General features: G+C 35.4%; 1 protein-coding gene across 1 annotated transcript in view; it reads right to left on the reverse strand.

Annotated features, from left to right (window-relative positions):
* Positions 1–2,751: 2,751 nt before the first annotated feature.
* The window catches only part of BRIP1 (BRCA1 interacting helicase 1), a 167,512-nt gene continuing 143,071 nt past the window's right edge, over positions 2,752–27,192 (reverse strand). The window contains exons 19-21 of the mRNA XM_044921824.1: positions 10,084–10,166; positions 7,023–7,349; positions 2,752–3,497 (exon numbers count right to left, since the gene is read on the reverse strand). Of these exons, the coding sequence (XP_044777759.1) occupies positions 2,752–3,497; positions 7,023–7,349; positions 10,084–10,166 (1,156 nt within the window). The remainder of the gene's footprint in view (positions 3,498–7,022; positions 7,350–10,083; positions 10,167–27,192) is intronic.

Below are 27,192 nucleotides of genomic sequence, written 5' to 3' on the forward strand. Positions count from 1 at the left end.
GAGGGGGGCAGGGGCAGAGGGACAGGGAGAGAATCCCAAGCAGACTCCTTGCTGAGCGCAGAGCCCGATGTGGGGCTGGATCTCATGACCCTGAGGATCACGACCTGAGCCGAAATCGAGTCAGACACTTAACCAACTGAACCACTCAGGTGCCCCAAGGCTGGTACTTAATTTTTTAGTACTTAATTTTTAAAAAAATCTTTTACAGATTTTACGGACTTACTTATTTTAGAGAGAGAGTGTGAGCAAGCAGAGAGAGGAGCAGAGAGGGACAGACTCCATGCTGAACCCGACCTGGGGCTTGATCCCACGACCCTGAAATCATGACCTGAACTGAAATCAAGAGTTGGACACTTAACTGACTGAGCCACCCAGGTGCTCCATAAAGGCTGGTACTTATATTCTTGCAATATTATCTTGGTCATAGTTGCTATCTTTGGAGACTCTATACCTGTTTCAATAGTGAGATCACTGCACAAAATTTTTGAAATACCTTTTGGAATCGCTAAATGCTAGTATCACATCTCTACATAATTCTCAGTTAATGGAAATTTTTAGCTTCAGAGAGAATTAGATTTTGGAGAGAATAAATTAGAGGTTAATATGGATAATACATCAAGGTATGACTAAAAAATATTGTGCTTAATTTTTCTCATGTAGTTTACCAATTCTTCTAAAGGCAATTTTAAGGGTCAAAAAATGTTTTCATTGAAGCACTGTTAAAAATAAATATCTTGCTTCTCAAGTTACTAAGCAGCATATTCAGTTATTCCTTAAAGGTAGATAAAGTGTCATTTCACTTTTTCTATAAAATGGTTTACTTTATTTTAAGCATTCTGGAACAAAAGCAAATGAAAATTGACTCAGTAACATATCAACATATATTTCTTTAAACTACGGATTTTTATTTTTTATTTTTTTTTAAGATTTATTTATTTGACAGAGAGAGACACAGCGAAAGAGGGAACACAAGCAGGGGGAATGGGAGAGGGAGAAGCAGGCTTCCTGCGGAGCACGGAGCCCGATGCGGGGCCCGATCCCAGGACCCTGGGATCACGACCCGAGCCGAAGGCAGACGCTCAACAACTGAGCCACCCAAGCGCCCCTAAACTATGGATTTTTAAAGCTGCAAGGGATTTACATGATTTTATAGTACTAAATTCCACATTTAAGAGATGAAACTAACTTCTCAACAGGCATGGTGATTGCCAATGTGACTTAGCAAATTAGTGGCAGAGCCAGGATTAGAGCACAGTCTCTTGTCTTCCACCTGGTATTCTTTCTACTACCCCACTACCCTTATCTGTGGATTAGGAACTATACCAGAAAGGATAAATGGTTTCACCCTTTTAAAAACAATTTAGAAATTATCTTCTATTCTAGTGTTTATAACTTATTACTCACTGATCAACTAAAGAAAATATATAATACTAGGGATCTAATATATCCTAATCTATAGATGAATTCTTTAACTGGTAAGTTATCAATTCAAATTTCTTTGAACTATGCTTACAGTTGTACTATCTAATGCTATAGAAACAAGCTGTATTCAATCTAAACACCCTCAAAATAAAAGCAAATATATACATATATAATAATAATTCATTTACCCAAATGAATACATAAAATACTTGACTGCTGGGAATTTTGACTTGAAAATAATAAACCACATCCACAACTTGACAACTCATAACATTTCAATTCAAATCACCCACACAAAGCCTAAATGTGCACTGAATAACAATGTTTCTTAGAAAAAGATGAGTGAATATATTTCTGGAATGATGACAGAGAAGTGCATCTTTTATAACCATTACTGATCAGAAGTATAGCTTCATTCACAAATACATAAAAAGTCAAAATTTACAGAAAAATTAGTGAACAATAAGAGAACATTTTTCGGCTGCAGTTACATGTTTGGGTTTACTTATAAAATTTATATATGAAGTTTTCTATCCTGTTTCATAATTATAGCCTTCATGCTAGAACATGTCACTTTTTTCCACAATGATGATGAAGCTGAATAATTAGAATTGAAAATTAGGAGTCATTCATTTGGCATTTTGTAACTTTACATAATTTGCTTAAAATGTGCTTGATTTTGGTTCATCAAAAACAGAAAAAGGTAAAGCAATATCAAATAAAAACACAGTTTTCTTCTGAATCCTTAATTGCTTATAAGTAGGCAGTTTAATATGGGAATAAACTTCTTAAGAAAACTTTGATTTCTAAAATAATATACTGATTTGAGGTAAATATATAGTGAAACATGACTGAGGTGTGACTGGATTAGACTGCTATTCATTTTTATGTATCAGTATGAAAATAAATGGATGAAGAGGACTACAAAATACAAATATTTATGTGAAATTTAAAGGAAAAGACACATCTTTCAGATTAATTTTAAATTGTTTATAGGTAAAGAAAACTTGTTAGAGGAAAATATTTTGTACGAATCACTTTTGTCAAAACTCAAAAACAATAAAACTTACATTCTGAACATAAGACTTTTTAAAAACTCTAATACCAAAGAATTAAAGTGAAAAATATTTTTAAAATAAAAAACTTATACCATTTATCCAATGTAGAAATTGTCATTAAGCATGACAGCATATATTTATAATGTTACAGTTAAGTATCATTACCTAACACCAGGGAACACACCTTTATTTTTGGAAGGAGACTGTTTAAACTTCTTTATATCTGTTTCACAAGTTTTCCCCAGTTCCAATTCGTTTATATGAGTTGTTTTTACATTACATTACTACCAATGGTATCGATTTTACTTTCTTTAATATGCATGAGTCTATTCAACTTTGTGTCTGTGCAATCCTCAGCTTTCATTTCTTGGACTGAATCCACTCCTTTCATAGTACTAATTTCAAAAAGATCTTCAACTAAAATGCAATTTGAATGATTAGCCAATCTATTGTCTCTATCACTTTCAACTAGATCATTCTTTTCTTCATTTGTATCCATAGGATCATAAAGCTCAGGTGAAAAATAGATAGATTCATCCTCTGCTTCTGTTTCAGAAGCTCTATGTGAAGTGGGAAGTTCAGCTTCTTCACCAACTAGAGACAATTCAGTGTCCGGATCCAGGGCTTCTTCACAGCAGAACAGCTGTTTGGAATCATTTCTTTTAAGAAGATTAGAATCAATCTTTATTGAAGAAATAGTGCTTTCTGATTGAGGGCATGGTCCAAATGATGCGTTTACTGTCAGAGATGAGGACTCACATTTATCAACGAGTGGCAAAACTGTTTTACATCCCTTTTCTGTTTTGAAAGTGGAGACACTAGAGGTATAGTCCTCTGGTGACCTGAACTTAGGTGCTGCAGTCAGAATTTCACCAGTAAGACAATGTCCCAAAGAATTAAAGCTAGACCAGCTAGCTCTCTTTGTCTGTTTGTTGAAGGTTGGGCTTGTGGACCTGGAAATCACAATTTTTTCTGCTTTCACTGCCTGGGCGGACTCTTCCAATAATACAGGATCATCTATGAATACAAAAATTTAAGAGTGTTAATTTTCTACTCCTAACTAATATAATAATTGTCACATTAACGTGATTTTTGTTAAAAATACTGAAATAACCGTATAGGATCATAATTTAAAGCCCACAATTTAAAGCAAGACTTCTATCTTAGAACATAAAGCACAAAATGTGAACTCTGAAAGGATTCCTAGGTCTCCAGTGATTCTGAGCCCAAGTTATAATGCTGTCTGGTAAACTACCAAATTCCACACTAGGGACCTCAGCAGTGAATGAAAAAAGGAGGGGTAAAAAGGAATAGGAAGAGGGCTGAGTAACGGGGGAAACACAGTATAAAAATCTGCCTTGAAAATCCACTAGCCAAGTATTGGGAAAAATTGACCTAGATTAATTCCCTAAAGGAAACGGGCAACCACAAAGACTAAATTATTTGTTTAAAGTTATAAAACTGGTTAGTACTCAGATCCAAACTAGAACTTAGGTTTCCTAATTACCAGTCTAATGGCCTTGAATTCACTATGACATTTATTTTTTATTTATTTTTAAAAAGATTTTATTTATTTATTTGACAGAGAGATACACACCGAGACAGGCAACACAAGCAGAGGGAGTGGGAGAGGGAGAAGCAGGCCTCCCGCTGAGCATCCAGGAGCCCGATGCGGGGCTTGATCCCAGGACCCTGGGACCATGACCTGAGCCGAAGGCAGACGCTTAACAACTGAGCCACCCAGGCGCCCCTGACATTTATTTTTTAAAAAGCCACCAGACACTACGAAGTAAATATTTAATACTTGATATATTAAATTATCATATATTAGTTAAAACAATTAAAATGATATCCATTGATATAGACCACGGTTTGGCAAACTTCCTCTATAACTGGCCAGACAGTAAAGATTTTAGGCTTTGTGGGTCATATTGTATCTGTTGCAAGTATTGGCATACCTCCTTTTATTGCACTTTGTTAATACTGCATTTTTTACAGATTCAAAGTTTGTGGCAACCCTGAATCAAGCAAGCCTACAAGCAACATTTTTCTAAAAGGATTTGCTCACTTCATGTCTCTGTGTCACATTTTGGTAATTCTCACAGTATTTCAAACATTTTCATTATTACTATATTTGTTATGGTCATCTGTGATCAGTGATCTTTGATGTTACCATTGTAATTGTTTTGGGGCACTGTAAATCACACCCATGTAAGATAGTGAACTTAACAGACAAATGTGTGTGTTCTGACTGCTCCACTGACCAGCTGTTCCCCCATCTCTTGCCCTTTCCTCAGGCCTCCCTATTTCCTGAGACACAACAATATTAAAATTAGGCCAGTTAATAATCCTACAATGGCCTCTAAGTGTCCAAGCGAAAGGAAGAGTCGCATGTTTCTCACTTTATTTTTGTCTCTCACTTTAAATCAAAAGTTAGGAATGATATGGTTAGTGAGGAAGACATGTTGAAACCAAGATAGATCAAAGAGTAATTTTGACTTTCAAGTTTTATTATTTAAGAAATACATTTTTGGGGGCACCTAGGTGGCACAGTCAGTTAAGCGTCTGACTCTTGGTTTCAGCTTGGGTCATGATCTCAGGGTCATGAGATCAAGCACCACGTCGGGCTCTGTGCTCAACACAGAGTCTGCTTGGGATTCTCTCTCTCCCTCTGCTCCTCCTGCTCATGTTCTCTGTCTCTCTAAAATAAATAAATCTTTAAAAAAAAAGAAATACATTTTTGTAAGGCAACAGCTGCCATAGATAGGATTTCTTTGATGAATCTGGGCAAAAAAACCCTGAAAACCTTCTGGAGAGGATTCACCATTCTAGATGCCAGTAAGAACATTCATGATTCATGGGAAGAGGTCAAAATATTAACATTAAGAGGAGTTTGGAAGTCATCCTCATGGGTGACTTTGAGGGATTCAAGATTTCAGTAGAGATGTGGTAGAAATAGCAAGAGAATTAGAATTAGAAGGGAAGCCTGAAAATGTGATTGAATTTCTGCCATCTCATAACAAAACTTCAGTGGAAGAGAAACTGCTTTTTATGCATGAACAAAGAAAGTGGTTTCTTGAGATGAAATCTACTCCTAGTGTAGATGCTGTGAAAATTGTTGAAATGACTACAAAGAATTTAGAATATTACATAAACTTAGCTAATAAAGTAGCAGCAGGGTTTGAGAGAACTGACTCCAATTTTGAAAGAAGTTCTACTTTTGAATAAAATAGTATTGTATGCTATAGAGAGACCATTCGTTAAAGGAACAGTCAATTGATGTGGCAAACTTCACTGTGGTCTTTTTTTAAGAAACTGCTACAGCCACCCCAGCCTTCAGCAAACACCACCCTGATCAGTTAGCAGCCATCAACAATGAGGCATGACCCTCCACCAGCAAAAAGATTGATTTGTTGAAAGCTCAGATGATTAGTATTTTTTAGCAATAAAGTATTTTAAAATTAGGATATATACGTTATTTTTTAAGACATAATGTTATTGCACACTTAAGAGACTACAGTATAATGTAAACATAACTTTTATATGCACTATGAAACAAAAAAATTCATTTGAATTGCTTTATTGTGATATTTGCTTTATTGTGGTGGTCTGGAACCAAACTCGCAATATCTCTGAGGTATGTATGTTCTCAATTATGCTGTTCTAGTACAAAACATACTATGACTAAACTCTGCTGTTGTGTACCATATGTAACTCAATGGATGTGACTATGTTCCATTAAACTTGATTTACAAAAACAGATGGCCATATTTGGTCCATAAGCCACAGTTTGCCAATCCCTGACACAGAGTATTATATTCTAATATATATATTTTTAAATATTTATTTATTTATTTACTTGAGAGAGAGTGCATACACAAGTGGAGGGGAGGGGCAGAGGGAGGGGAAAGAATCTCAAGCAGACTCCTTGCTGAGCATGGAGCCCTACGTAGGGCTTGATCTCATGATCCTGAGATCACGACCTGAGCCAAAACCAAGAGTTGGATGCTCAACCAACTGAGCCACCCAGGCACCCCTCTAATATATTTTTAAAAATTATTTTTTTATCATTTAGAATAAATGACTCTCACTTCCCTAAACTAAGAAATTCATGTAAGAGAAGAATCTATAAATTAGACCAATTTTTAATATAGTCTTTAGAAAAACATGTACCATTTGTACAGTATTTTACCATGCTATGATATTTATCATCTTATTAGATCTTTACAGCCCAACCTCAGCGATAGGTATGCAGAGATTCCTTTTTCTATTAAGATTCAAAAAAGTTATGTGACTTGCTCATGGTCACAAAGCTAGGTGGTGGCAAATCTGGTAAGTGGAAAACTGGAAAATATGCTTAGGTCTCTTGACAAAAGTCTGTTCCCATTCCAATACACCACACTATTTCATTATTTTATGATAACACCTTCTATTTCAGACCAACATGTTTAAGGAAATTAATGTATAGCACAATAAATATCATTTCACCAGATATAACAAAAGACTTCTCTATCAAATGTAAATAGGCAAAACTTCTCAAACCTCTTTCCTTTCTGGAGATGATACCTCTTGGTAGAGATGGACTTTTAGTTATTTTAGGACACTGTTGTTCTTGGACACACATTTTTGCTTCACCTTTCCCAGGATTTTCTGGTGCTAGATGACTTGCCGCTTCTGATAAATAAGTTAAACTATTGTCCTTCAAATGGGTCACTTCAAGTGTAGACTCACTGTCCTGTATAAACTTTCTGTCCTCTTTGGATACATCAATGACCTTCTGGTGTTTTTTGGAAAATTCAGCCAAGGACTCCAGTGCACTTTCAAATGTTGAATGGTGCTGAATCTGCTGCCGTACCCATTTAGAAAGTCCTAAGGAAAAAAGTAAACCCCAGGAAGTTATTATGCATTAAGAATACACTTAGATAATTTTTCTAATGAAGTAATCCACATCAATTTAGGATATATAGAATGATTCTCAATATTTTTCCTGCCTAAACATCTTCACATGTACACTCTGCTCATGCATCAGTAACATTTTTCTTTATATGCACTGATTATCAACTGGAGGGAGGAAACAGGCAGTGGGAATAGACTGGAAAGGGAGAAATGTATTATTTGTCAGTTTAGAATAACTGGGGAAATAAGGCAAATTTAATTTCATCATAATTCCCAACAAATATTGCTTATATTTTAATTTTAGGGAAGCTAGAAGTTGTAAACAACACAGTCTTCCATTCCAACTTTCTAATTTTGATTTCTTTCGTGAAAATAAATTTAAGATTCCAATCTCATAGGTTTTTTTGTTGCCTTTCTCCCTCAATTCCAAATATGTCTTAAACTATCCTAGGAATGAAAGGAATAACAATGTTATTAGGGACAAATCATGTCCTGTTTGACTATTTATTATATAATTATTTTTTAATATATAAATAATCAAGTTGTAAGGGATATGATTTGACCTGTGATATGTGAAAACTGTATAACCTTGAACCATATTGACAGTGTAAGGTGTTTTGTTTCATTTCAGAATGAAATTCAAAATCAGATATTTGGACTTTAAGAAAATAAACTCTGCTGGTGTTACTAAAACTATCATCATCTTCTGAAGTAGTTTAAAAAGTCACTATGGTATTTTAAGCTAAAAGAAAAATAAGACAGGGCTTCAAGTTGCAATACATTCATTTCAAATAACATTACTTTTTTTTAATGGAGCTTTTCTATATTTAATGCAAATCAAATTGTGTTCTATAGTTAATGCAAACTGAATTTAAACAAAGACTAGCCATCAAAAGGAATTTGTATGTTGTGCTATTATTGTCTAGATAAGAAGACTTCACACTTTTATGAATTTCAGAAAAAAAAAAAAACCCATACAGAAATAATGAAAAATTCTCAATTTAAAAAATCTCTCAGGGGCGCCTGGCTGGCTCAGTAGGTGGAGCATGCGACTCTTGGTCTTGGGATTGTAAATTCAAGCCCTACGTTGGGTGTAGAGACTACTTAAAAATAAAATCTTAAAAAAAAAAAAAATCCCTCACCAAATCTGAACTATCAGGTAAAAATTTAACTTCAAGATTTTAAAATAAGAAAAACTTGTTTTCAGATTTTGCATTTTTTTTGTTGAAGTATAACTGACAAGAAGAACATTTTAATTTTTTAATTTTTTAAAGATTTTATTTTCAAGTAATCTCTACACCCAACGTGGGGCTCAAACTTACAATCCCAAGATCAAGAGTCCTATGTTCTATCTACTGAGTCAGCCAGGTGCCCCTAGAAGAACATTTTAAATAAGCATTTCCCTTAAAGTTCTTTATTTTTGTTTGCTTGGGGAAAATAATTATACGGATTAAACATGAAACTTTCTAAAATTGAAAAACTTTAGTATTATAGTCACTTCTTTCATGTTTGGAACTTTCTGTAATCAAAGAAAGCTTTTTCAGTGTAAAATGTCAGGTTGCTTTTGAAAACTCAAAGAATCTGAGCTCCACCTGCTGACTAAACGTAAGCACTTAACATTTTGCTTTGAGTTATGTCTGGACCTAAGCTCAATGGCTTCCTTTACATGGAAAGGGCAGAAAAGAGTGCTTTAATCCAGGTGGATACATTTTAATACCAAACCAAATATAAGGCTCTGTAATAGAAAAAGAGTCCATACCCACAGGTGGCTAATCTGAAAGAAACTTAAAATTTTGTATCTCTTTATCATAGTATGGTATGAACTTTTTAGCTTTAAAGATAATAAAGATGCAAGTATTTCCAACAGTTCTTTAATAACAGATGGATTCCTGGTATTGACTCTAAAGGAACTGTGTGACTGCTGAATAAAAACTCTAGGCACATAGTATTTGTTCATCTGAGTGGGGAAAAAATGACCATCTACTTCATCTTGAGGCCAACAGTGGTGTTGGTGTTTTTTTCTTTTAGAAAATACTAGCTCTAACACGAACTGTAGAACAGCTGAAGCATTTCTAAACAATCAACAAACTTCAGTATAATCTAGAATGAAAGAATGAAGAATCCTAAGCATCCAAAGATGTGCTTATGTGCTTAAATGTAAACTTATTTCTTGGAAAATTCATTCCTGTGAACAGCCTTTTCCCTGACAATACTAAATAAATTATTATTCTGTGACTTAATTAAATCCCACATTCTATGATATTGAAGGATCCTAACTGATTAATACTTTGTTAGTAACTAACCAGATTCTCCTCTATAAAAATTTTTTTGTAAACACATAAGCATTAAAAGGCTAGATTTCCCATCAATGTCAATTTTTCCATGTCTGATCTAATAATTCAAATTCTGTCCAAAATTTTTCTTTAAAACTAGCAGTTATTAGGGGCGCCTGGGTGGCTCAGTCAGTTGAACGACTGCCTTCGGCTCAGGTCATGGTCCTGGAGTCCCGGGATTGAGTCCCGCATCGGGCTCCCTGCTCGGCAGGGGGTCTGCTTCTCCTTCTGACCCTCCCCCCTCTCATGCTCTCTCTATCTCATTCTCTCTCTCAAATAAATGAATAAAATCTTAAAAAAAAAAAAAAACTAGCAGTTATTAAATACCAAAGATTGTTATTAATTCTTACTCTAAGCCCAGCTGAGAATCTTACCAGATATATATCGACTGGGATTACTCCTGAAACGATCATCCACTAGAATAAGAGCTCCCCAATCATTTCTGTGTCGAATACACCTATAAAAAAAATAGGGAGAAAAATCAAACAAAAATGACTTTGAAAAAAAAGCCAACAGGGTGCCTGGGTGGCGCGGTTGATTAAGCATCTGGCTCTTGGTTTCGGCTCAGTTCGTGATCTCAGGGTCATGACATCGAGCCCCATACCAGGCTCTACCCTCGGTGTGGAATCTGCTTGAGAGTCTTTCTCCCTCTTTCATTCCTAAGATAACCATATGTTCTTATGGTACATTATTCTTTTATAGATTGTTGGATTTGGTTTGCTAAAAAATTTTTTAATTTTAAAAATTATTCAAGGGGTGCCTGGGTGGCTCAGTTGGTTAAGTGTCCGACTCTTGATTTCAGCTCAGATCATGATCTCAGGGTTGGGAGACAGGCTTGCGACAGGCTCTGTGCTCAGTGGGGAGTCTGCTTGGGATTCTCTCCCTTGAGACCTCCCTCTCCTTCTGCCCCTCCTCCCCATGTAATCTCTCTAAAATAATAAATAAATCTTTAAAAATTATTAAAAAAAATTTCAAGTGTACAATTTGGTGATTTTTAGTACATTTACAAAGTTGTGCAACCTACACCACTATCTAGCACACATTTTTATGTTACCAAAAAGAAACCCAGTGTCCACTAGTCACTCCCAATTATCCAATTACTCCCCCTATTCTCTGGCAATCATGAATATATTTTCTGTCTCTTTAATTTGCCTATTTTGGAAATTTCATGTAACTGGAATCGTGCAACATATGGCATATTGTGTCTGGCTTCTTTTACTTAGCATGATGCTTTCAAGGCTACTTCCATTGTGTATCAGTACTTCATTCCTTTTTACAGCTGAATAATATTCCATCGTATTTATCCATTCATAAGTTAATGGGCATTTGGGTTGTCTCCACCTTTTGGCTATTGTGAATAATGCTGCTATGAACATTTGGGTACAAATTCTCATATGAATCCAGTTAGGAGTGGTATTGCTGGGTTGTACAGAATTCAATGTTTAACTTTTTGAGGAACTGCCACATTTTTTTCCCCAATCACTTGCACAATTATACATTTCTGCCAGCTTTGTGTGAGATTTCCTATTTCTCCATACCCTCATCAACACTTGTTATTATCCATCTTTTTCATTATATGTACTCTAGGAAGTGTGAAGTGTCATTTCACTGTGGTTTTAATTTGCATTTCCTTATTAAGTAGTGATATTGAGCATCTTTTCATGTGCCACTTGTAGATATCTTTTGGAGAAATGCTTATTCAAATTATTGGTCCATTTTTAAATTGCATTATTTATCTTCTTTTTTTTTTTTTTTTAAAGATTTTATTTATTTATTTGAGAGAGAGAGAATGAGAGACAGAGAGCACGAGAGGGAGGAGGGTCAGAGGGAGAAGCAGACTCCCCGCCGAGCAGGGAGCCCGATGCGGGACTCGATCCCGGGACTCCAGGATCATGACCTGAGCCGAAGGCAGTCGTTTAACCAACTGAGCCACCCAGGCGCCCCTGCATTATTTATCTTCTTATTGTTGAATTATAAGAGTTCTTTATATATTCTGGATACTACACCCTTATCAGACACACTTTTTGCAAATATTTTCTCCCGTGCAAATTCTTTTCCATGTTTTAGTAGTGTTCTTTGAAGAACAGAAGTTTTAACTTTGACAAAGCCCAATTTATCTAATTTTTTTAGTTGTGCTATTGATGTCAGATTTAAGAAACTATTGCCTACTCCAAGGACAAGAAGATTTATACCTCGTTAGTTTTCGACCCATCTTGAATTAACTTTTGTATATGGTGTGAAGAAGGGGACTACCTTCATTCTTTCGCATGTGGATATCCAGTTATCCCAACACCATCTGTTAAAAAAGATTTTTTTCCCTATTGAATTGTCTTGGCACATTTTTGGAGGTGGGGAGGCTTAAACAATAGGAATTTATTTCTCACATTTCTTGAGGCTGGGAAGTACAAGAAAGAAGTGTGAAATGATTTAGTTCCCTGGTAAGGCTCTCCTCCTGGCTTGCAGATATTAGCCATCTCACTGTGTCCTCACGTGGGTGGGGGTGAGACGAGGGAGAGGAAGAGAGAGACAAGTTCTCTGGTGTCTCTTCTGATAAGGGCACTAATCCCATCATGAGGGCCCCAACTGCATAACCTCATCTAAACCTAATTACCTTCCTAAGGCCTCATCTCCAAATAGTATTACATTGGGGATTAGGGCTTTAACATATGAATTTGAGAGGGGCACAATTCAGTCCATGGCAGGAAGTAAGAAAACTATATAGTATATGAGAAGGTACTAAGTATTAAGGAAAAAAATAAAAAGGGAAAGAGAATAGGGAATGTTGGTAGGGGGTGCTAAATTTTAAACACGGTGATATTGAGCACTGAGAAAATATCATTTGAATACAGATTCTTCACAGGTAAGGGGATGAGCTGTGTATATATATGGAAGGGAAATATTCTAGCAGAGAGAAATGCAAGTGCAAGGACCCTGGAGAAAGAGCTTACCTGACATAGTCAGAACAGCAAGAAGCACAGTATACCTTCTTCAGTGTGGCCTCTTCTCTCCCTTTAGTTGTGGAGTTTGTTCTGTCAGTCCTCAGGTTGATTTCTGGGGTACTTAAGATGATTTGGTAGTTATCTAGTTGTCTTCATGAGATGAGACAAGCCTAGGGTCCTCCTACTCCTCCACCATCTTCTTCTCCCTCTGTCTTGGCACTTTTGTCAAAAATCAACTCACTGTAAATATGGGAGTTTGTTTCTGGACCTTCAATTCTACCCCCTTGTTCTATATGTCTATATTATGCCAGTACAACACAGTCTTGATTATTTAGCACTGCAATAAGCTTGAGGTTGAGAACTGCCAGTTCTCCAATTTTGTTCTTTTTCAAGATTTTTGTGACTATTCTTAGTTTCCTTCAATTTCCATGTAAATTTTAGGATCAGCTTCTCAATTTCTGCAAGAAATCCAGCTGGTAGTTTGGGATTGCAGTAAATCTCTGCAGATCAATTTGGGGAAATGTTGTTATCTTAACAATAAGTCTTCCAATCCATGAAATTCTTCCATTTATTTAAAAATTTCTTTCAACAATATTTTGTAACTTTCAGTGTACAAATCTTGCATTTCTTTTGTTAAAGTTACTCCTAAGTAACTTATTCTTTTTGATGCTATTGCAAATGAAAATTTTTAAATTTATTTTTATTGAAATATAGTTGATACACAATTTTACATTAGTTTCAGGTTTACAACATAGTGATTTAACAAGTCTATATGCTATACTATGCTTACGACAAATGTAGCTACTTTTTGTCACCATACAACACTATTACAATATGTAAATGGATTTCTTAATTTCATTTTTGGGTTGTTTATTCCCTCTGTACACAAAGTGATTGATTTTTGTATACTGAATGTTTCTTGTAACTTACACTGAACTTATTTTATCATGAAAATGTGTTAGGTATTGTCAAATGCTTTTTTCTCCTCTTGAGATCACACGGTTTTTGTATTTTATTCTATTAATATGGCATATTACATTGATTGATTTTAGTTGGACCAACAAAATTGGTTGGATGTTGAACCAACCTTGCAATCCCAGGATAAATCCTACTTGGTCATTGTGTATAATCCTTTAGTAAGTTGCTGGATTGAGTTTTCTGCTTTTCTGTTGAGAATTTTTGCATCTATACCCATAAGAGATACTGCTGTGTAATTTTCCTTTCTTGTGATGTCTTTGATTGGTTTTGGTAACAGGCAATGCTGGCCTCATAGAATACGATGATACATGTTTGCCCTTCTATTTTTCATATGTTTGTAAAGGACTGGTGTTAATTCTTTAAATATTTGCTAGAACTCATCAGTGAAGGCATTTGGTCCTGAGCTTTCCTTTGTGGGCAATCTTCTGATTACTAATTCTTCTATCTCTTTACTTTTATAGATCTATTCAGATCTTTTTCTTGCTGTGTCAGTTTCAGTAGCTTGTGTTTTTCTATGAATTTGTCCATCCTATCTAAGTTATGCAATTTGCTGTGAAACAATTGCTCAAGGCATTCTCTTATAATGCTTTATATTTCTATAAGGTTGGAAGCAACACCCCCTCTTTCATTCCTAATTTTAGTAATTTAAATCCTTTTTGTATTTTCTCTTGGTCAGTCTAGTTAAAGGTTGTCAATTTTCTTTATCTTCTCAAAGAACTTTTGTTATCCTTATTTTTTTTCTACTGAACATTTTTTTTTTTTTAAGATTTTATTTATTCATTTGAGAGAGAGAGAGAGCACAACCAGGGGGAGAGGCAGAGGGAGAAGCAGACTCCTCACTGAGCTCGGAGCCTGACGTGGGGCTCAATCCAGGACCTGGAGATCAGGACCTGGAGATCATGACCTGAGCCGAAGGCAGACGCTTATCCATCTGAGCCACCCAGGTGCCCCTCTACTGAATCTTCTATTCTCTCTCCTTTATTTCCACTCAGGTATCTGTTATCACTTTGATCTGCTTGCCTTGTGCTTGGCTTGCCCTTCTTTTTCTTTCTTTTTAAAATTTTTTAAAACTTTATTTTATTTATTCATGAGAGACAGAGAGAGAAAGAGTGGCAGAGGGAGAAGCAGGCTCCCCATAGAGCAGGGAACCCAATGTGGGACTTGATCCCAGGACCCTGGGATCATGACCTGAGCTGAAGGCAGCCACTTAACCAACTGAGCCACCCAGGCGCCCCTTGCCCTTCTTTTTCTAATTCCTGAAGGTAGGAGGTTAGATTATTGATTGGATTTTTCTTAAAAAAAAAAAAATATATATATATATAGGCATTTACAACTATAAATTTCTCTATGAGCAATGCTTTCATTGTCTCTTCAAAATTTTGGTACACTGTGTTTTCATTTTCACTCATCACAAGGTATTTTCTAGTTTCTCTTATGATTTCTTCTTGGATCCACTGGTTAAGAATGTGTTCCTTAATTTCCACATATTTATGAGTTTCCCATTTTTTCTCCTGTTATAGATTCCCAGTTTCCTTCCACTGAGATCAGAAAAAATACTTTCTATGATTTTAGCCATTTAAAATTTCTTGAAGACTGATTTTGTAGACTAACATATAGTCTATCCTGAAGAATATGCCACATGCACCTTAGGAGGGTGGAGTGTAATAGATGTGTTAGGTTTATAACCACTGGGTTATAGTGTTCCAGATTCACATTTTTTGATTTTCTTCCTAATTGTTCTATTATTGAAAGTAGGGTAACAAAGTATCCAACTATTAACTGTTGAATTGTCTATTTCTGACAGTTTTTGCTACATACGATTTAGGGTCCTTTTGTTAGTTGCATATATGTGTATGTGTTGCATAGTTGAATGTTACATATTCTTGATGAAGTGAAAATTTATTATAGAATATTTATTGTCTCAGGATGGCTGGGGCTCAGTCAGTGAAGCATCTGCCTTTGGCTCAGGTCATGATCTCAGGGTCCTGGGATCGAGTCCTGCATCAGGCTCCTTGCTCAGCAGGGAGCCTGCTTCTCCCTCTGCCTGCTGTTCACTCTCTCTCTCTGACAAATAAATAAAATCTTTTAAAAAAGGAATATTTATTGTCTCTATTAACAATTTTTGTCTTAAAGTCTATTTTGTCTGATACCAGTATAATCAACCAGCTTGCTTTTGTTTACTGTTTGCGTAGTCTTTTCCTATCTGTGTACCTTAATCTGTGTGTGTGTGTGTGCGCGCATGCTTAACTACAGTATTTCTCTTAGAGGCAGCATATAGATGGGTCATGTTTTTTTTAAAAAATCAGGGTTGTGGGATGGAGCCCTCAGTGCAGAGTCTGCTTGGGATTCTCTCCCCCTCTCCCAGCCCTTCCTGCTTGTGCTCTCTCTCTCTAAAATAAATAAATAAAGATTTATTTATCAGAGAGAGAGGGAGAATCCTCAAGCAGAATCCTCGCTGAGCGCGGAGCCTGACGTGGGGCTCCGCCCCAGGACCCCGAAATCATGACCTGAGCTGAAATCAAGAGTCAGATGCTTAACCGACTGAGCCACACTGGCACCCCCTGTGTGTAATAGGTATTTTTATGTATCATGTTAATTTCTTGTCATTTCTTACCATTTTGAGTTATTTTCTTTGTGGCTGCTTTAATTAACACTTGTACTTACAACAATCTTACGTGGATTAATACCAACTTAATTTCAATAGTATACAAAAATGTTGCTCCTATATAATTTTGTTCGTTCCCCCCTCATCTTTGTGTTATTACTGTAATATAAATTACCTCTTTATACATCGTATGCCTGTACAGAAAAGAGGTAACAGCATGCCAAACTGCTTATCCCCAAAGAGGCCTGCATACAAGGTAGACTCGGTGTTTAGAAACTTAGATTTCAGGAGGGTTCCAATCATTGACTTATAAAAGATGCTCCCTGTGTTTAAAATGTTTGTGCAAACAATGATTAATGCTGAACACCTGCTTTGTTTCTAAGAGGTTGGACTTTGGGGAAGTGCTAGGCAGAGGCTGTCTATCTGAACAGCCCCAAATAAAAACACTGGGTCCTGAGTCTTTATGAGCTCCCCTAATTGGCAATATCTCAAACATGTTACCACAATCATTCCTGGGGAATTAAGTGCGTTCCATATGACTCCACTGAGAGAGGAGGCTTGGAAGCTTTTGCCTGCTTTCCCCTAGACTTTGCTCATGTGCCTATTCTCTTTGCTGATTTTGCTTTGTATTCCTTCAATGTAATAAATCCTATATGTGCATACAACTATATGATGAATGTATTCCTGCTCCTAGTGAATTACTGAACCTGTGGTGGTTTAGGGCACCCCCAAGACAATGCTTATCACCACATATTTAAAATGATTGCTTTATGCAGTTGCTTTAAAAATCAAATAGGATAAAAAAAAGTATAAAATACATTTATATTGTTTTTTATATTTCTATGAAAATCCCTTTCAGATGCTCTTTATCTCTTTATATGGATACGTGACTGCCTTTGGATATGTGTTTTTTCATTTCAACCCGAAAAGGATCACCTGTAGTATTTCTTTTCTTTTCTCTTTTTTTTTTGATTTGGGAGTAGAACAAGTTTTCTAGACATTAATTCTCTCGTTTTTGTTTATTTGGGAATGTCTTACTTTCTCCTTCATTTTTGAAGGATAGTTTTGTTAGATATAGTAGACTTTGTTGACAGTCTTTTTCTTTAAATATGTCAGTTCATTGCCTTCTGCTCTCCATAGTTTTCAGTAAGAAATATGCTAAAATTATTGAGGATGTCTTATGAGGAGTTGTTTTTCTCTTGCTGTTTTCTAGATTCTCTTTGTCTTTTAGCAGTTTGATTATGACATGTCTACATATCTTTGATTTTAAATTACTTTGAATTTGCTGGTTTTCTTAGATGTGCAGATTAATGTTTTTCATCAAATTTGGGAAGTTTCCAGCCTTTATTTCTTCAACTAATCTTTCTGTTCCTTTCTCTCTCATCTCTCCTTCTAAGACTCCCATTATGTGAGCATTGCTATGCTTGATGGGGTCTTATAGGTCCCTGAAGCTATGTTCATTATTCTTCATTCTTTTCCTTTCTATTCCTCAGACTGGATAATCTCAGTTGAGTTACCTTTAAGTGAACTGATTCTTCTTCCTGCTCAAAACTGCTGTTGAGTCACTCTAATGAATTTTTCATTTCAGTTACTGGAATTTTCAAATCCGGAATTTCCATTAAGTTCTTTTAAAAAAATTCTTATTATTGATTCTATCTTCTTTTAAAAATTTCTATTTGGTGAGATATCATTTTCATAGTTTCCTATAGTTCTTTAGACATATTTTCCTTAGTTCTTTGGCTATATTTAAAATAACTTTATACACTAACTACAATGTCTGGACTACCTTAGGGACACTTTCTATTGATTGTTTTTTCCCATGTGTATGGGACATCCATTCTTCTTTCTTTGATGTCATAATTTTTGTTGAAAAAAGTACATTTTAAATAATACAATGTGGCAACTGTACAATTCAGATTCTTCCCTCTGCTCAAGGATTTTTGTTGTTGCTGGTGTGACTTTCTAAAGATAATTCTTTTAAAGTCTGTTTTCTGTCATGTGTGACCATTGCTAGATCAGCTTAGTAGTCAGTTAATGACTAGGCAAAGATTTCCTTAAACATTTGTAACCAATATATGTCTAATTTGCCAAGAGGCTTTCCACATGTTTTCAACATGCTTTCGATCCTCAGCCAGGCAGGTAACAAACAACTCTGCCATAGTCTTCTCTTCCTGCTTCAAGAGAGCCTCAAGGTCAACCAGAGGTGAGAACTTAGGGGCTTCTCAGGTCTTTCCTGAGCATGTGCACATCCCTGGTTATATGCACCATTGTACATACAGGCACGGCCCACTAAAGTCCTAGGAATATGTCAGAACTTTTAAAGCCCCCTATGTATATCTCATTTCCCAGCTTTTCCCAGTAAGCTATTTAGTTAGCTTATTATTTGGCCCAAATTTAGTCATCATCTCAGGATGTTGTGAAATTAAACATTACTTGCCTGGGTGAGCTCCTAGCCAGGTCATATAAAGATAGCCTTGTGAATAGGGTCTTCCAGGAAATCACCAGGCAGGTTCCATAATGACAATTCTCAAGGAGTAAGTTCCAGCCCTTTGAGTGGCTGGCAGATTACTGGCTTTCATCATGATTTAAAACTGTGAACTTGAAGAGAGGGAATGGGAACTGGGCAAATGAAAATCCCACAACATTCACTGTTCTTAATGAGATTCAGCAATTTTCATGAATAAATATTTCCTGGAATGTTGTAAACTGGTTAATTTACAGTTCTGAAAAAGTTGATTCTAATTATTTAGCCTGTTTTCTCATTCCTTTGTTAGAGAATTTTCAGAGGTCTTTACTCTGTCATTTTTGTGCATCTCACCCAATTTGTTAATACTTTGTTAAGATTATTTTCACCTATGTTTTTGACAGATATTAGTCTGTAGTTTTCTTTCTTGTTTTTATATTGTCTTCTTTTAGTTTTAGTAGGATAGTGCTGGCCTCATAAAATGAATTGGGAAGGGTTCTATCATCTATTTTTAAGATTTTATTTATTTGAGAGACAGAGAGAGGGAGAGAGAATGGGGGGGCAGAGGAAGAGGGAGAAACAGACTCCCCACTTAGCAGGGAGCCCAATGTGGGGCTCAATCCCAGGACCCTGAGATCATGACCTGAGCCAAAGGCAGATGCTTAACCAACTGAGCCACCTAGGTGGGTAAAATATAACAATGTTCTAGAAGAGATCAAATGGAATTGGTGCTATTTCTTCTTTATTTTTTTTTAAAGATTTTATTTATTTGACAGAGAGAGAGATAGTGAGAGCAGGAACACAAGCAGGGGTAGTGGGAGAGGGAGAAGCAGGCTTCCCGCTAAGCAGGGAGACCGATGCGGGACTCAATCCCAGGACCCTGGGATCACGACCCGAGCCGAAGGCAGACGCTCAACAACTGAGCCACCCAGGCGCCCTGCTATTTCTTCTTTAAATGTTTGGTAATATTTGCCAGTGAACCCATCTAGGTGATTTTTTTCAAACTACAAATTTTCTTTACTAGACAGAGGATTGACTATTCAGGTTATCTTTTTCATCTTCAGTGAGTTTGGTACTTTGTGGGTTTGAGGGAATTACTCTATTTCACCTAAGTTGTTGAATGTATGCATATAGTATAGTTTTTTCCATATTATCTTTTTAACATCTGCAGGGTATATAGTAATATGACTTCTTTTATTCCAGAGATTGATGATTTGTGGCTTCCCTTTTTTCTTTGTCAGTTACCTAGAGATTTACCAATTCTATTTATCTTTTTAAACTCATTTTTTTAGGGGCACCTGGATGGTGCAGTCAGTTGAGCATCTAGAGTCTTGGTTTCAGCTCAGGTCATGATCTCAGGGACCTGAGATCAAGCCCTGCGTTGGGCTCCACACTCAGCAGGGAGTCTGCTTGAGATTCTCTCTCTTTCTCCCTCAGCCCCTCCCACTTGTGCTTGCTCTCTCTCTCTCAAATAAATAAATCTAAAAAAATAAAATCAATTTTTTAATTCTTAGTTTCACTGATTTCGTTTTCAAATTCATTGATTTATACTCTTATCTTTATTATTTCCTTTTTTGTTTGCTTTATATTTATTTTGCTTTTCTTTTCCTACCTTAAGGTAGAAGCTTATTGATTTGAGACCTTTCTTCTTTTTGAAAATAAGCATTTAATGATAGAAATTTCCCACTGGGCACTGCTATAGATGCAGCTCACATAGTTAGATACATTTTCATCTTTGATTAGCTCAAAATATCTTCTAATTTTCCTAAGACTTTCTGCTTTATCTTTGGATTATGTAGAAGTATAGTTTTTAAAAAATGATTTATTTATTAATTTGAGAGGGGGAGGGGCATAGGAAGAGGGAGAAAGAGTCTTAAGCAGACTCTGCACTGAGTGTGTGGTTGGACACAGGGCTCGATCTGATGACCCTGAGATCATAACCTGAGATGAAACCAAGAGTCAGATGCCCAACTGACTATGCCACCCAGGGGCCACTAGAAGTAGGGTTTTAATATGATTTTACTCGTATGTGGAAATAATTTAAGAAAATGGATGAATATATGGGAGGGGGAAACAGAGAGAGGAGGAAACAAATCATGAGAGACTCTTAACTGTAGAGAATAAACTGAGGATTGATGGAGGGAGGAGGGTGGGGGATGCGATAGATGGATGATGGGTATTAAGGAGGGCATTTGTTATGATGAGCACTGGGTGTTATATGTAAATGATAAACCTCTAAACTCTACTCCTGAAGCCAATATTGAACTGTAGGTCAACTAATTATAATTTAAATTAAAAAAATTTAAAAAAATTAAAATTACTAGACATTTACTATAAAAAATGTTTTTAATTTCCAAGTATTTTTTTTTCTGTCAAATATTACTGATTTCTAACTTAATTGTTTAATTACATTTTGGTCAGAGAACACATTAGGATTTCAATTCTTTTAAAAAATGTACAGTTTATCATCCAGGATATGGTCTATATTGATAAATGTTCCTTATGCACTTGGAAAAACGTTTATTCTAACATTGTTGCATGGAGTGCTCTATGTCAATTCAATCCAGCTGGTTAATAACATTCAAGTCTTCTGTATCTTTATTGGTTTTCTGTCTACTCCTTCTATCTATTAATGAGAGAGGAAATGAAATCTTCAACTATACTTGCAGACTTATCCTTTTCTCTATTCAGATTTGTTATTGCATCATATATTTTGAAGCTCTGTTTTTAGGTGCATACACATTAAGGATTGTTGTATCTTATTGGCAAATTGACCCTTTCATCATTTTATAATTTTCATTTTTAATACTCCACTAATACTCTTTCTCTGAACTCTACTTTGTCTGATATTAATAAAGTTACTCCAGAAAGTTCACTTGTACTTTGAATTCTAGTCTTCTTCCCAAATCTGTCTGCCACTATTTACTTTTCACAGTACTCAAATAGCTGTTCCATGCATTCTGTCTAGGTTTTTAAGACAGTAGTATGCTTACTCCATCTTATCTAGAGTTGAAACCTCCTATTTTTTAAAAGTTAATTTTAACTTTGTAAATTTTAATTTTTAAATACACAAGCATAGTTTAAAAATCAAATAGTAATACAGTAGTTTTAATTAAAAAAAAAAAACAGAATTCTTTTACCTATGTATACCTTATCTCCAATTCCCAATCCTCAGAAACAATTCCCTTAAATTTATTATAGTTCTACTCATTTACCTCCATGTTCTAAATAACTTTTAGAACTACTACTACTTCTTGATTTTTAACCTTTAGACATTATGTATGGATTCTTCTTATAGAAGATGTTTCTTCTCTTATACCACTGATACTCCATCACCTCTTCATTTTCCTGATAGTTATACCACAATTCTTATGTAATCAATATTCAGTGGATAACCATTTACAGGTGTTATATTGTACACTATGATTACATTTTCTTTCTCATACAAGACTTTTTGTTCTGCCCTAGAGTTAATAACTGTCTCTCTCCTTTTTTGCTTTTCTATGTATTCTATCATTAATTCCCAAACTTTGCCACCGCTGTAAAAGTTCTTCTAAGTACGGTCAAAATCCATCTTCAGAAACCAATCTAGACTAACTACTATGGGAAGTCATCCCAGAACTTCCCTTCCTAATTTGAGAATTCTCTTTTCCTCTATTCTGGGTTGGAACTCCAGTTTCCTGCAACTTTGATATTCCTCTGTCTGAATTTTCTCTTATTTGATGAAGCATATCCTCCAGTAGCATCCTGAGAAGGTGTGCATTTAAAGCTAATGTTTTAGGTCCTTTTTTTTTTTTTTTTTTTTTAAGATTTATTTATTTATTTATCAGAGAGAAAGAGGGAGGGAGAGAGAGTGAGCATGAACAGGGGGAGTGGCAGGCAGAGGGAGAGGGCAGGTTCCCTGCTGAGCAAGGAGCCTGATACAGGACTCGATTCCAGGACCCTGCGATCATGACCTGAGCCGAAGGCAGATGCTTAACCGACTGAGCCACCCAGGTGTCCCTAACGTTTTAGGTCCTTTGCATATTGAAGGCTTTATTCTATCTTATAGCTTATTGATCGTTTGAGTTGTATAAACTTCAATTGTAAGTCAAAATTTCCCTCAAAAATTTGAAGATAATTTAAAACTGTCTTCTATCTTCTAATATTGATTTTTAAGGAGTCTCTCAATTGTGATTTCATGTCTTTTGTATGAGACCTGTTTTCTTCTCTCTGGAACGTTCTAGGACTTTTTCTTTATCTCAGGTACTTTGAAACTGCACAGTGAGGTACTTTGTAGCTTTTCTCCCTTTACTGGTGCTTGGGTGGGCCCCCTTAATCAGGAAATTATACCCTTCAATTCTGAGCATTTTTCTTGAATTATTTCTTTGATAGGTTTAAGTTCTTCCATATTTTCTTTCTTCTATATTTTCTTCTTCTGTATTTTCTCTGGTCTCTTCCTACAGATCTCCTTTTTATCAGAAATTGCCTCTTGCATACTGATCTTTAAATTTTCTCTTTGTTATTTTGACCTAGGAAATTTCCATTTTATCTTCTGAGCCTAATTCTGCATTTAAAGTTTGCTATCATGTTAATGCCTGGAAACTTTTCTTAAAATAAATCTGTTCTTATTTCATGGAGGAAGTATTTTACCCTCTATGGATAAGGGGTTGGCTAACTAAGCCCACACAGGATATCTGGTCCATATTTTGTTTTTGTACAGCCTGCAAGGCAGGAATGATATTCACATTTTCAGAGGTTAAAGGAAAAATAAAGAATATGGGTGCAGAACTGGACATGGCCCAAAAAACCTAAAATATGTATTGTCCACTTCTTTACAGAAAGAGTTTGACCAACCTCTGTTCTTTCGTACAGAGACCTGACCAAAAAGAACAGCCAACCTCTGTTCTAATGCACTGTTTCTGTTGTCTACAAGTTCTTCCACCCTGTTTTTGTTTTGTTGGTATAGTCTTGATATTGTTTTGGTATTTTTCATGTTACAGACTTTTTCTGATTATCTGGTGATGACTCTTTGCACTTACATAAGAGTGAAGTATGAAAACGTTGATTGGTAGCTCTGCCAACATGGGTATGGCTTACATACTGGGAAGCTGTGCCAGAGTAAGGTACTTTGGGAGGCACAGGACCACTTTGCTACTATCTGTAGGTCTTTACTCATGAGGTAATTAGTATCTCTAGATAGGAATACTGTACTTTCCTGCCTTGGAGATATAAGATTGATTATAAGCCTATGCAGAGCTGAGAAGAAAAGGGGGATAGAGTTCTCACATTCCATAAACAGACTTTTCTTAACCCCCATCTTTAATACATCCTTAGCTATACCTGGAGTTAAGAACATATAAACTCTCTAATACAATCTCTCCAGAGAGTAAATTTGAGTGGGGAGGGGGGCTGTCTACTTACAGTAACTTGCAATCAATTATTTTGTGATTAATCCTACTTTAAATGATACTTTAGAGTGCCCCCACATCCCAAGTTTTTCCATGCCTGAATCTGAAGAATCTTGTTGACTTTCACAACAGCTTTCTTTTGCCTGCTAAGTCACTCAATCATTCATCTGTTCTTCAGTGATCAAAATTTGCTGACATCTCATCTGGTAGCGTTCCCTCTCCCACTCTTTTTAACTTTGTAGTTTTGGCATTTTTATCATTTTTATTCCTTTAGTTTTGTGGAATTTTGAGAGGGGTGAAGATTAATATAAATGTTTGATTTTTCCAGAGATTTAAAACAATCTAAATTTTATATGACTTTTTAAAAATATTATTTTAAAGTAATTCTAGGTTCTGAGGCATCAGACCACAAAATTAGGCAGGACAGGAAGATGGATATTGCCAATATTATAGACCAATGTTGAAAATTAATGGAAAGTTGGGGTGTCACTCTATTTTTTATTCCATTTTGGTTTATTTTAAATTGTTCTAAGGTAGAAAGGCATTTAAGTTACCAAAACAGTTCAGAGAAAAGAATTTCACCTTTTCTTTTTTCCATTGTTTTCATTCTGCCTTGTTCAAATGAATTATGCCCACTTGAGACAAAGATTATACTTTCAGTAAAGCAGACCCATTAGGAAACTCATAGTGCAGTTGTAACCTGGTCACAAAACCATCTGGTACATTCCCGAAGGCTGTTATTACATTTCATGGACTTATATTACTTCAAATACTCTAACAGTCCCATGTGGGCTTAAAAAAAAAGATTTTTTTTTTTAAACTCCATTTGTTTCTGCTTACTTTAGACCTTCTAGACTTATCCCTTATAAGAAGAGTACCTGGTTATAAGTACCTTTATGTCAATCAATACACATTATGAGTTTTATCAAGTGATGTAAAACATTCACTTGATTTTTAAATGAGTATTTCTTTGTAATAAAAAGTTGCTACTTGTTGATACTGTTTCCCTGAAAATCAATACAATGACAGTTGGGCTATCAATTTTTTAATTAATAATAAAATATGAAAACTATAGTATTATATATCAATGTTACAAACACATGTCTTTTTATGAAATTCTAGAAAAGTATGTTTTGAAGCTCCAGACGTTCTCTGGCCAACATGGTATAGTGGAGAAAGGACCAAACCCACCATTTTTCATGAATTCAACAAGTATTTATTGAGCATCTATGCCCCAAGCTAAGGCAGAGTTGTTTGCTGAGAATGTAAAATACATGTTTAGGGAAGGAGACAGATATATAAATAGGTTATTACAATACAATGAGATATATGTGTAATAGAGATAATGTATAAACTACTATGGATTTCCTAAGGTGTAAATAACTAGTTGGAAAAGTAAAAAGAAATCTTCATGAAGGACATGACCTTCAACTAGGTTTTGATTGGTAAACTTGCCAAATGAATTGTCCGATAGCTTGTTATGCCAAAGCAGAGAGTAGTGAAAGGATATGGTATGTTTAATAATAAGATGTTTTATGTTTAACAGTGAGAGCTTTAGAGGATAAAGGTAGGGTCTAAGGATGAAAAAGCAGGTCCTGAGGTTTTAAAAGTAGGTGGGGCCAAGATATGAAGGCCCATTTAGTAATTATGTGATACTAGACAAGTAATTTCATCTCTTACAACCTGTTTAATATATGTAGAAAATGTTTATAAATGACAAAGTAGGATATAAATATATTTTTGCTTCAAACGATTTAAAATTCAATACACTGCCTATATTAAAAGGAAAAAATAGTAACTGAGGTAAGAATATTTACTGTCCTGAAATTAAGTATAGTGACTAAAAGTCAAGAATTTTAAATAATATTCAGGCTCCCCTAGAAACTATTTGCTGAGTATTACAATACAAATACAAGAACACAAAACAGGTCAACAACAGGGAGACACCAAGTAAGCAGATGAAATGCTTCAAGAACAATTTATAGTGCAACATGATGCCAAGTACCAATGAAATTTCTAGGCAGAGAAGGGCAGCAGCTTAACCATATCAGTAGATTAACCATAGAACCGAATCATTCAATTTGAAGGGAAACACCTGCAGAATATAATTTTTAAATGATGGGGTAGGGAGTGGGTGATGTGTTCTGGGACTTAAGTCCAGCTGTTGTAGTCTTGTCATTAGCTATCTGTAAATCTGAACTCAAATGCAATCTAAAAGCTTATGTGTAAATAGGCTAATGTGAGTGAACAAGATGAGAAAAATTTAAATTCTGGATTTGGTTAGGTCAGATTACAGTTAGGTGTGGGTCTTTTGGCTGAACAGAAAATATGTCAAATGGTCATGTTTTCATGAATTTATTCTTAACCTGTGTTCTTTTGATTATATGAGTGCCTTACAGCTTCCACAAGAAAAAATTATCACATGGTTTTAACTAGTTACAATTTCATGAATAGAGAATATAAAATATTAGGTTATTAAAAGTCTAAGGATTAAAGTGTTTATAAATTAAATGCTATGTTCTACAACATGAAAATTATGTTATAAAATGGTGACTTAATAACTAGCTCTACAAAGCACAAATCTTAATGGACCAGAATCCTTAGGAAAAGAAGTGTTATAATTAAATGTTATTGTTAGTTGGCATTAATTCTTTAGCTTTAAAAAATTTTTTTTTAATTTTATTTTTTCAAAGATTTATTTATTTGAGAGTGAGAGAGAGAGAGAGTGCACACAGGGGGATGGACAAGGGTGAGAGAGAATCTCAAACTGACTCCCGGCTGAGCCTGAAGCCTGAAGTGGGGCTTGATCTCACAACCCTGAGCTCATGACCTGAGCTGATACCAAGAGTCAGATGTTCAACGAACTGAGCTACCCAGGTGCCCCCAAAAGCATGGTTTCTTTTAACTCTTCTTGAATGGTTTGCTTTATACCCATAAAATCATCATCTAGGTTCTGATATTCACAAGATAAAATTTTTACTGTTTGGTGGTGAACTTCTCTAAACATTTAACTGAGTACCTCTTCTGTGTGACATTCATTGTTTGATCAATCATAAATCTTTTTTTTTTTTAAAGATTTTATTTATTTATTTGAGAGAGAGAGAGAG

The sequence above is a fragment of the Neomonachus schauinslandi genome, chromosome 15, assembly GCF_002201575.2.
Source record: "Neomonachus schauinslandi chromosome 15, ASM220157v2, whole genome shotgun sequence".
NCBI lineage: Eukaryota > Metazoa > Chordata > Mammalia > Carnivora > Phocidae > Neomonachus > Neomonachus schauinslandi.